Below are 12453 nucleotides of genomic sequence, written 5' to 3'. Positions count from 1 at the left end.
CGACACCCAGACTTAGAACAAGCATTCGTGGATCATACAAACGCTTGTTCTACACGAGGATCGATCCCGCGACACGTTGCACACAGTGGGTTTGGATTGATGACCTCAAGCACTCGGCTATCCGCGCAGTCGTGTGATGGCTTATCGGATCAGTAAAGTAATTTCAGCGCTCAAAATGACTCATTCATTGCCAGGCATCATCCCATTTATTTGGATGCAGTGCGTTATCTGAGTAAGCTGAATGTTATAAAATGTTGATACACTCGTCTGTATTCAATACCATTCCAAATTCAAAATTATAAATTATTTTACTTTGGAGCATAACGTCAATCTAGTGATTGATAAGGTACAAATATTTACGTGAATTTTTTCAACCCTACATCGCTCTCAAAATATTTAGGTTTCCATTGAAATCCTAGTAAAGTTCTTTAAAGTCACGAACTGGTTTTCAGATAACAATATTCTAGTTACAAGTGTTAACGTATTTCTTCTTTTAGAGTAAAGCCAAGGTCGAAATATCATAGAAGTTACTACCTCTATTGTTTGACTACAATAAACTTCTGGAAGCGGCCAAAAGCTTCCGAAACAAGTGAAACTTCACCTCGAGATTAACTTTAATAAACTGATTTTGTTTGAGTATCGCTATAAACTTATTTTGTAAAAGATCTTCAAAAGCAATACCGAAAAGTTTTGTGAGATTTATAGAAATACTTAAAGTACTCGTAAGCTTGTTCTAGAAGTGTTTTTGTTTCTAAATATTCCTGCTTTTAACAATACAGTAAATGGACACTGAGGAGGGATCTGGAGTGAGGTGCAGGAGTTGAGTGGTAAAGGACCAGATTACCATTAGGCGCGAGGTGTCGGGGGTTCGATCCATGCTTTGGACAAGAATTTGTGTGATCCGAATGCTCATGCTGCGTTTTTGTATATTTGACTTGAATGTGTGAAAACCCCACGCGACACACGGATCCAACGAAAAAAAAACCCAGAAAGATACACAACTTTAGTTCAAATGAAATAAAACCAACTTACCTGAGGAAAAGCGGCCACTTTTCAACGCTGGCGACCATCTCAACATTATCAATTGGAGGCAGATCAGTAAACGTGTAATAACAGGTAATACCAAAGGTTATCACTAGACAAACGTTGGCGAATACTGAGAACGGCACAAGGAACTTTAGATGCCGGATCTGTGTGATCAAGATGAGAGGCAAAAGAAGAATCCCGCAGTAGACTTCCACTTCGAATTTCGTCGCAGGAAAGAAGTGGTCGAAAATCTGGAAACGCGTAAAAGGAAACATTTTAGTCAACTATAAAACTTTGGCTAATTTAAAAATGATGCTGGTAAAGTTAGTGTACATTATTTCACGGTCTCAGTCCACTCGTTTTGAGTTATTTAGTTAGGTACTTATTTGTTCAAGAGAAGCCTTTCAATTGGTACGTGAAAATTTACTTCAATAACTTCACAACCGTCTGTGCGAGGTTTGTGTTTTACATTACCCTTGATCTAAGCAAGTTTCATATTTTTTCTACATAACCCACTAGAGAATATTCACGGAATCATGTAAGAGGATAGTAACATATTTTCTTATAAAATTTGCTCTTCCACTTCATACGGCTGTTTTGGCAAGCTTCATTAAACATTCCCAAATAAAATGTTCAATTACACACTCTGGTTAACCCAAATCTTTTTAACGCCTTTCCTTAAAATACTCGCCGAAAAAGGGTTCTAAATAAACAGATTAGAAGATTATGTGAATGGTTGGCTAAGTTCATATTTATTTTTGTCATTACCAAATGGATAAAATTAAATTGTGGTCCCGGTCTTTATTTTGTGTGTTAATTTTATGAATTCGAAATTATTTTATTTTTGAAGGGCATTGAGGTTTTACAATCCATATTTTTTGTAGACTGCTTGATGACCTAGCAATCGAATTAAAAGTCAAGTCTTCTTTCGTTAGGCAGGGGAATCCTCATGGGCACCTTATGGGAGAAAGCGGGTAGTCAAACTCTTTCTTTTTTTCTTTCTCTAAAAATTAAACTTTCTATATTCTATCTATCTAATTTAGTTTAAAATTGTGAAATAACTTATACATTATCAAAAAATGAATCTTAAAACCTCATCGCATTTAAAGCAGTTCAGATTAATCCTTGCTGCTTTTGTGAATTTGTGAATTAATGAACACCTCATATCAATACGTTTAAATATAAATCAAAATAATGCATGATTTAAAAACATTTTCAATTTTTTTTTATTGTTTTCAAGTTATTACAGGCCTTACTTAACCATGTATTTTATTTTTCTATTTTGTGCTTAATTTATTTGCACCGATCTACTCAAATAAATAAAATTAAATTGCATATATTATAGCTCTCTGATAACAAGACATTAATTTAAAAAGATGATGTATATCGGAATTATTCGGAATCTAAATGAACGCTAAGGAACGGTGTAAACGGTAATCAGTTTGATGAAATACCATTTATTTTTCTTTAACCAACTCCTGTGGAACCCAAATTTCACGACCTGCTCTTGACCGGTAATATACACACCGTGATTTTTTAGTCGTCTACAAAAGCAGCCCTGTTCATGTATCCAATGACTAGAACACGTTCATGATAAAAAAATAGGTATTTATGAGATTTGAATAAATTTAAAATGCAATTTTTATTCAATATTATGATGCAATGCGTAGTTTTTTAGAACAATGGTGGGGGGTGCGGGCGGCGGCGTTTTTATCATTTTTAAGAGTATATTTCAGATTTCATCGTTTAATTTTTCTTCGTACTTATTATTTTAGTGGATGATAAAAAAAAAATCGCGCCTAGGTATTTTACGTCGGATACATGAACTGGGCTACTTTTGTAAGACGTCTAAAAAATCACCGTGTATAGCTTGCGCGATAGTTAACATAATACAGTATTCTATAAACAGTTAAACTTAAGAATCAGTAAAACGGAAACCATGTGCTCCAGTTAAAATGTCTTTGAATAACAAGTTCGTAGACGATTGTAAAAGTAATCGTCAATTTCTTTTCTCTGGACTCTATTTTTCCTGACCTTTAAAATAAAATCGATTGTGTTTTGCTACAATGTAACAGCAATACTCCCTTACAAGTCACTTATTTACATAGTACTTGTAACAAAATAAATATAATATTTGCAATCAGTTTTTATTTCTTATTTTTGTGTTTAGTTTCTTTTATTGTTCAACCAACATGCAAACAATACTATTTGTTTCATCAAAACTCGAAAATAAAAATAATAATAATCAATTTTGCATACAAAATTTCACTTGTCCAACAAATTGTGATTTCATCAAATGGACGTTGAAAATTCTGAAGTTGGAATCAGTAAAGAAAGTGAGGTGCATGAAAAAAGAGGAGAGTGGTGTTAAATCTGGATGGGTAAGATAGAATAAATTATTAAATGATACAACGGTTTATTCACGCGTATTTATCGGGGGCGCCCGACTAGTTTCGGACCCAACCGGAGTCCTTAATCATGAGCTGACGCGGCGGGGTCGCGAGTCGGACCGTTGCATCATTTAATAATGAATCAGTCTCACGATGGTTATTATAAAAAAAGACAGAATAAAGTTCTGTTTCAAATCAAATGAGATGATAGTTGGTACTCTGGAAACCGACATTAGTGCCAATTCAAAAAGAAATAAGGAACAACTTTTAAAAAATTAAAATAATTAAACCAGTTTAGGAAGAAAGCAAGCTGTTTAAACATTACTCCTAAACTTCATAAAACTCGGTCAGTAAGCCAAATTACTTTTACAACATAATATTTAGAAAATAAGGTTTGTTTTTTCATTTTGTTCGATAAAGTCTTTGTATCGGTCACGTATAATGACAGTTTTGAAAGTTCCTATAGAAGCGAATATCGTGTTCATAATTTAATCAATCAATGTCAAGATAGATTTGGTGATTAATAAATAAGTTAAGTTTGGATCAGATTGGATTTTATTAAAGTTTGGTTTGAAGTTAGTTTAAATCCTTGAAAGGACATAGCGTGCAACATCTATAATTATAAGCTCAGATACTTATCATTTTGATGCAACAAAAAGGTTTTATAATTAAAATAATTATTCCCTTTTGTCTGTACATCGATCAACAAAACTTAATTAAAACCATACATTTAGTTTTAATTAAGTTATGATAGTGCTTCACAGTATTTTTAATAGCGTACATTTTGATGAGAAACTCATCGCTGGCGATGATGTTACTTAAACACAATTACGGCACAAAAAGAGGTGTAATACATTTTCTTTATTAATAACACGCACCAATATATTCACTAATATAACGTCATATTTCTTATTTCTCCTGACATTCATTTAGGATTTGTCTCTTCAAGATAGATTGGGTAGATTGATGAGGTGGCCCGAAAAATATGACATCGTCAACCAACACTTTTATGAAGTGAGCAAGATTATGTACTCGTAGAAGATTTAATTATATAGTTTCTTGTTTAAGACGAAAAGTTTGTGAAATTGGTGGGGTTTTCAATTTTTCTTAAACCAACACCTTTGTTTGGCCCAATCTAGGTGTTTTACTCCACATCTGTCTCTCAGTTTTTTTACATTGGATGTAATAATAATGTTGTAAATGACGTAATATAAATAACGTAAATAGACGTAAATGACGTAGATGATGTAATAATAATAATGTTACTGATACTACATTTTTGTATTCAAACTATTATCTACTAAAACAGGTAGCAGATATGAATTCGCCTACTTTATAACAAATATTTTTGGCTTTGGGTCTAATTGTGAATTTCAGAAGATACATACATTATTTATAAAAAAAGGCTAAAAACGATTATTCACAGTTACAAATTTATCTGGTCCGGTAGACAAATGCGGAAAAAAATAATTTAAGTATAAAACAGCAAGAGTTTTTTTCGAAAATTAAAAGCAAAGATTACGAGCAATAACATATTATATGTTAGTAAAGATGGCGACCTTAATTCAGCCGTAGTGTTCGGTAAGATTAATTTGTCGGCAGAGTGAGTAATGGTGAATGAGGTTTTATATATTTCTTTCTTGAAAAAATAGCAAATAGTTCACTGTTAGACAGGATCGATCGTAGAGAGGTTTTTTTTTCTTTTTAGTAAACGACTCCCGCGGAAAATAATTCTTGTATCGCTGGGTTTTTTCATAAACATTAAAGTCACATGCACAAAAGACTGAGACTCGGGAAATGCATTTTTTTTTATTCTGCTTTAGGGTCGAATCCTCAATCATAACAGTCAGACTGTTGTTTAGGAGTGGACGTATCCCATATAGGCCCACATATCTTTCTTAGTACAGATGTTATTGTAAAAAGATTAGAGTCTACTGATCGATTTGACTAATAAGAGTCAATTCCTGTGAGTCCTGACAGTCTAGAATCAAAACTAGGAACTAATCAGCATAACTTTCTTTAGATAGAATTGTTAAAAATTCGAATCTTCAATTCCAATCGTGTTTTTTAAACCATTTATAACACATGAACGACTGGTCCGAATTCATTAACATGAATGTTTTGCTAATAGCAGAACAAAAACCGAAGAAAATAGAAAATTTATCCTCTTTTAGAAATTTTATGCTTGTATCATGGAGATTTTACAAACATTCAAGTGACATGCACAAAAACATCTACACTCAGAACATGCATTTGAGGTACATCTTTTTGTCCTATGCGGGAATCGAATCCACATGTCGAGTACTATGGTCGGACGTGATGACCTTAACCACTGCACTCGGGTAACCTTGCACACTGCACGTTTTCTTACTAAAACGGAAATAAATTACTTAGACATAAACAGGAGATTACCTCGTTCAGTCTTCTATTTATTTTACGGGATGCTGACTTTAAAAATACTATCTCTCACTAGTAACATCATTCATCTTGGTCTCAGCGAAACAAGTTCACATTAATCAGTAAGCCGTGACCAGACAGATTTGAGTCCATAAATTAGTACGGGTTAACGATCTGGAAACTACGATGCGTTTGTTTTAGTTCACAAATGCAATTAGAGGTAAATTGCATGTAGCGTGCAAAGTCTAGCGAGTTCACAACAAAGATTTATCAACAAATAAACATGATTCTTATACAGCTAGTAAGGTATATATATATAACTTACGTTGTTTGTCCGCGATTGACTCCTAAACTACGATCTCGATTTCAATCAAATTTGCACTTAAAAAACAGTATAGTTTAGGTCTCAATTTATAGTTGTAAGATTATTTCCTTGCATTTTTTTGTCTGTTACCGTGGTATTACCCGGTTGAATAGTAAAAATAAAACTACTATCTGAAATAATCAAACTGTTTTACGAAAAAACTGCAAGTACCGCAGTAATTGGAACGAAAGCCGAATAGAAAATTATAGAAGCGAAATCGAAATAGAGGAAAATTTTCCGGATTCGAGCCATAAGGACGTTATTTTCGGTCTTAAACGTAACTGAACGGATCCTTAAGATGGTTTCAGACGATAAGCGACGTCGCGGAAATCCGCATCGGCTCGAAATGGCGCAAGCTACGTTTTTCTCACGGCCCAGGGATTATTGGATTAATGTGATGAAATTTTATTTAGGCACAAGTTGTGGATTTCCTTAATCTTAATCCTAGATACAATTTTAGTACTTCTAGTCATCGAACTTAAACGAAACAGTTGATTGATACAATGTTCAAATCTCTGTTATATTTGCCTTAAAAAAACTTTAAACCTTGTATCGCGGGGGGTTCCACAAAAAATACAATTCACGTGCACAAAATACACTCGGAATCAGAACGAGTATTCGTGGCGTTCACACAAATGCTTGTCCTACGCGAGGATCGAGCCCGCGACACGTCGCATACATCGGGTTTGGCGTGGTGACCTCAACCACTCGGCTATCCGTGCAATCAGTTATTGCTAAAGCGTTTTTTCACTTTCAGAGTCAATGCTGTCGTTAGTCATAATTATTTTTATGCACAAAACAGCATATTTTTAGCAGAGAGCTTAATATTAACCAAAAAGTTTGCATACAGACTATCTGTCTGTAAAAAAACTACATTTACAAACCACGTGACCGCCGGATATGTCATATCAATTCTATTAATATTTATTCTATTGTCGTTCTCAATGCCAATGTCTCGGCGACCGGTAATTGATTTCTTGTTAAGGCATCGTGTTCTTGTTCACTATAAATATAACGTTGTGTATTGTTTTAGATGTTTATTGGTCGATCTCAAATAAAATTGATGTTGGATATTTTTATCTTTAAGTTGTCTCTGTTTTTTTCAAAGTTACTTTTTGAAATGGCATTTTTTTTCGTCTGGTTCCTAATTTCGTTTTTAAAGGGATGAGGCACATGACGTACTAAATTGTGTGTCATTCAATGGTAGTTTTGTCCTTGATTGCAGTTTTTTGAGCTTAGAAACTGTGCAATTTTTCTTTCCATTTAACCTAACAATATCCACATAGCTAATTAAGATTTTCTTGTTTTAAATATTATCCAAAAAATAGCTTATCCATGTTGTAATTTCAGATCAATTTATCAATGGAGAGAAAATATTAAAAGTATAAATAACTCATAAATCACGACAATATATTTCAACTTGACATCAAACCCACCATCCGGTCTCAAATTCAATAAAGCAGTTATTATTATGAGTACTAGATAACTGATAAACATACCTACAAATTACTAAATATATAATTATACATTAAAGACAAATTACACCAAATATTGAAAGCCATTTACTCACATCTTTAAGCGAAGAGGCGATAAATATCACATACACACTGGTACCACCCAGACACACTCCCGCCATCGCTGAATCCACAAAGTGCCTGGAAATTGAGAATAACGTATTAAAATCTTTTGTAAAACAGCTGGTACTATTAAAAGTACCCCTTTTTAGTACCCGTTTTACACTAGTATTGATATAATTATAAAATGATGCAACGGTTTAGTCACGCGTATTTATTGGGATTGCCCGACGAGTTTTGGACCCAAATGGAGCGCTTAACCATGAGCTGAGGCAGCGGGGTCGCGACAGCTCATGATTAAGAATAAATGCGTAAATAAAACGTTGCATCATTTAGTAAAGAATCATTCTCACTATAGTTCCTATCAAAGTATTGATAAAGTGAGTTGTGAATTTGTTAGTGCTGACCTGAGTCTCTACCGCTCCGCTTAAAGTAATATTATTGAAACTGTGGAACAGAGATGCCGCTCTATGTCATGTATAGCGCTGTCACGCTTGCACATTATTACTGGCGACAAAATTACGTCAGGAGTTAGCAGTAGCTGTGCAACTTGAAGTATTTTGTTTCAATCTCGTGGTACTCGTAGATAGTTAGAAGGAAATGAAAAACAAATTTTGTTTCCCGGTCCGGTCGCTACAAAAAATAGGTGATGTCTAGCTAGACAGAAATGTGCGTTACCCAGTTCGAAAACGTTTAAGTGGTTTATAGGAAGCGTAACAGACAGGGTAAGCCTAAGCTTAGAAAAGTTAACACTTTCCGGGACAAACCGCCTCTCGCCGTTATTTTGATGTACCTCTACGTGACAGCACGGCTAAGGGCGGTGAAATTGGTTTTATGTAATTTGGCGAACCGCCGATAGCCGTTACTTACCCATAACATTATTAGGAAGAATATGATTTGGTGTCATAACACGCGACATTATTCGTTCGTAGCTGTCACAGTAAAGTCTTTTCGAGACATTTCTCAAAGCACACATACGCAGTCTCTATGCACTGAACTAACACTTACGCACCGCCGACGGGCGTAAACTACGCCATACAAGTACTATCATGTTGATATTTAGTGTCACGGCGTGTGAAAAACAAGATGAATAAAGGTTATTTATACGTATAAACTAATTTAATTTTATTATTATGAGTCTTATACTATACAGAAGTGCCGTTTTTTTACTTGTAGGTATAAAAAGGTTAGAGAATACAAAACATAAAATGAATAATTGAAATGCTATTTGCTTACTGTTTTCGCTCCTTGCAAACTTTTTTACTATAGGTATTATTGTATTGGGTTTGTAGATATCTATATCTATATATATAAAAATCAATGCCACTTTTCGTTGTAATTCCATAACTCAAGAACGGGCTCACCTATCCAAACCAAATGCTTAGGATTTGGTCGGCATATTTAGTAGATGGTTTATGTGAAGTTTGCACAAAATCGGTCGAGCGGTTCCTCATTTGTCACATTTTTTGTAATAAATGAATTCAATAGAAACTTTTTTCACAGAAACTTTTTTGAAGTTTTGTTGACAGGACAAGCACGTTGTTATGTCATTCATGCCGTCAATTCATTTTGGAAGTGGTTTGATTAAATCATATTATCAGCGATAAATTTCTTTTCACATAATTGCATTTGCAGTGCATTCATACAAACGGTGAGTCCTGAATTTATGTATACTTTTCTAAGTTGCCGTATATGATTTCACATGGCATCATATGCGACAGCTTCTTGGGAATTTGTTTTTTTTTTGTTCTAATTTTTTTTTTCGATTTTTAAGCGAAAACATATGTGCATACGGGAAAAATGCCACCAGCCAGACGAGCAAATATAGGTCGGCGAACGCGTAATGCAAATGATGTGGCATTACTAAGACGATCACAGACTGCAGAAGAACGCGCACAAGCTAATGCATCGCAGCGTGAACGTAATGCACGCAATAGATTTGTTAACCCAGTACCTGTACTGAATCTTGCACGGCCATCACGAATACGTCGTGCTGTTTTGGCTGAAATGATGCGTGCTGCTTTTAATTACAACAGTCAGATTGATTATAGTATGTATGGATACATTGGAATGATGGACGCAATATGTCCACATTGTGATGCGGCTAACTTTCGAGGTGAAACACCCGGCATGTGTTGTGCTAATGGCAAAGTGAGATTGCCAGCATTAGAAACTCCACCAGGAGTTTATAAGTCGATCAACTCCTGCTGATGAAATAAATGCCTGCTTGAAGTCATCAGTTCTTTGGAGATATCTACAAAAATTGACACTAAACATTAATATGCGTCTTCACCTACAAAATGATCCAGCTGCCCATGAGTTCTCAAAACAATTGTTAGAAATTGGTGACGGCAAAATACAAATCGACAGAACCAACGGATTGATCGCTGTACCGAACAATTTTTGTACAATTGCGCAATCGATAGATGAATTGATTGAATGTGTTTTTCCGAATATTGTTCAGAATTACAGAAATCATGATTGGTTGACAGAACGCGCCATTTTAGCACCGAAAAACATTCATGTCAATGCAATTAATTTTCAAATTCAAGCGAAACTGCCAGGCGTAGTCACGAAATATAAATCAATTGACAGTGTTATGAATCAAGATGAGGCAATGAATTATCCAATTGAATTTTTAAATTCATTGGAGCCGGCTGGTATGCCACCGCATTGCTTGACTCTGAAAGTTGGTTCTTCGATTATATTATTGCGAAATATTAATCCACCAAAACTGTGTAACGGAACCAGATTGGCAGTGAAAAAGTTATTGCCAAATTTGATTGAAGCTACGATCTTAACTGGTAAATCAAAAGGAGAAGTTGTTTTGATACCGCGTATACCTATGATTCCAACTGATATGCCTTTTGAGTTCAAACGTTTACAATATCCTGTGCGTTTATCATTTGCGATGTCCATCAACAAGGCCCAAGGTCAAACACTTCACGTTTGTGGTGTGAATTTGGAGGAACATTGTTTTTCACATGGCCAGTTATATGTTGCCTGTTCCAGAGTCGGTACCCCCAGCCGTTTGTTTATTTATGCTCAAAATGGAAAAACAAAAAATATTGTTTATCCAAATGTTTTGGATTAAGTGTGTTGTAAATAGCTAGCAATTGATTTCGATTTTAAATAAAATATTTTTTTGATTAAATAAATGAATTTGATGTTCCGATTTGTTTATTTTATTTCACTTTATACCTACGTAGCGAAGCACGTACCGGGCCGCTAGTATTTGTATATTTATATGTGGTATTTATGAAATTTTTCAATATTGTTTTATAGATGGCTTCTAAACTTAAGAAATTAGCTTCCGTCTATAGGCGTCACGTCTACGGCTGTGACCGTATTTGTCGTATCAAAATATTAAAAATATGTGTATTGTAGAACTACGGCTTTAGGCGGTATGATGAAATGTATGGGATTTTTAAGTGTCATATTAGGATATTTTGCAAATAGTCAAGTGTCCCTGAACGTGTTAAAAAAAGGCAGTCAAATTGAAAACTACTCCGTTTTTTTTGGGTTGGTTGATAATCAATAGGGACTTACCTAACATGTTTCGAATACTGTTTTAATTTCTTTGGTCCTGTTTTAAAAACTCCTTCGCAAGTGTCTGTATAGCTTAGTAACGGCACTCGGGTTTCCTTGCAAACATCCCGTGATGTCGACACCTGCAACAATAGGAGAGATTTAATGGTTATGCCAGAATGTTAAACAGGGTGTGCTTGCATAGTCGTATTTGTACCACTACTTCAGTAAATAAAAATTTCCTTTTTATGGAACCTTGAGTAATGGAAGATATAAAAACACGTTTTTAGTTCTTCTTTCGTTCTTTTAGACCAAAGTACTCGCTGGGACTATTTCCTTTTATTCTGGAGCTCCTTTAGCCATTTTCCAGTTTCAGTATCAGATCAGCTCCATGCCATTATTATATTGTCTACTCCTGCGTTGAGGTTAAAAATTTGCATGCTTGTGTACATTATATACGCATGCAAAACTTCTCACCGCACACTTCGCACCTCTATCGAAAAAAGAGGACGACAGGTGAAATTTAATAAAGGCCTATAAAAATATGACCATGCAATTTAGCAACACTCTATTGCCCTATTGTTACCTATCATAGTCTGTTATCATGACACGAGATTGAACATCATTTTTTTTATATTCACTTGTTTTATGAGCATGAGATCAACACACATGACACAAGACCACACAACATCCAACATCCTTTCCTGAAAAACACGTTTTTTAATATCCTATTCTATTCTAGCTTTCATATTTATTAGAAAGGATATCGTAAAACGTAAACTGTTCTACTTCTCCGTAACCATAAACGTTAGAGAACTTTAAAAACAAGTAGAGTCTTGTATAACAAGAACGCTATTTTGCATACAGATGTTGCCTATTTCCTGACTCTTATAGTCCGGAACAGCAATCTTACGCAAACGGATGGAGATCTTGCTTTTATGTAATACCCACACCAACCTTGTATGCATTTTGTTTTTATGTTTAATGTGCAGTGGCTTTTAATTGTAGTGTTAACATATTACTAATAAATGATGATTGGGAAACGTAAGCTGCATTTTTTAGCATTATCAAAAAACTAAAAAAAATCATCCAAGTTTCTCGAAATTTCAACAAAAAAAAAACAATAAACTAGTATTATTATTATTTATCAAAAATTTCAACATATTACGCTACA

The 12453-nt window shown here is 34.5% G+C and overlaps 1 protein-coding gene and 1 long non-coding RNA gene across 2 annotated transcripts in view; one reads left to right on the top strand and one right to left on the bottom strand.

Moving 5' to 3' along the window:
• The window catches only part of LOC113506969 (proton-coupled amino acid transporter-like protein CG1139), a 37131-nt gene that overhangs the window by 9368 nt on the left and 15310 nt on the right, over nt 1–12453 (bottom strand). The window contains exons 4-6 of the mRNA XM_026889820.1: nt 11301–11422; nt 7748–7832; nt 1033–1277 (exon numbers count right to left, since the gene is read on the bottom strand). Coding sequence (XP_026745621.1) covers nt 1033–1277; nt 7748–7832; nt 11301–11422 — 452 coding nt within the window. The remainder of the gene's footprint in view (nt 1–1032; nt 1278–7747; nt 7833–11300; nt 11423–12453) is intronic.
• On the top strand, nt 9333–10375 carry LOC113506979. Its single transcript, XR_003401783.1, has 2 exons — nt 9333–9402; nt 9526–10375. It is a non-coding gene; the product is annotated as an uncharacterized LOC113506979 (long non-coding RNA).

The sequence above is a fragment of the Trichoplusia ni genome, chromosome 2, assembly GCF_003590095.1.
Source record: "Trichoplusia ni isolate ovarian cell line Hi5 chromosome 2, tn1, whole genome shotgun sequence".
Taxonomy (NCBI): domain Eukaryota; kingdom Metazoa; phylum Arthropoda; class Insecta; order Lepidoptera; family Noctuidae; genus Trichoplusia; species Trichoplusia ni.
Note: the sequence above shows the minus strand (reverse complement) of the source record. Positions and strands in the feature narration are given on the sequence as shown.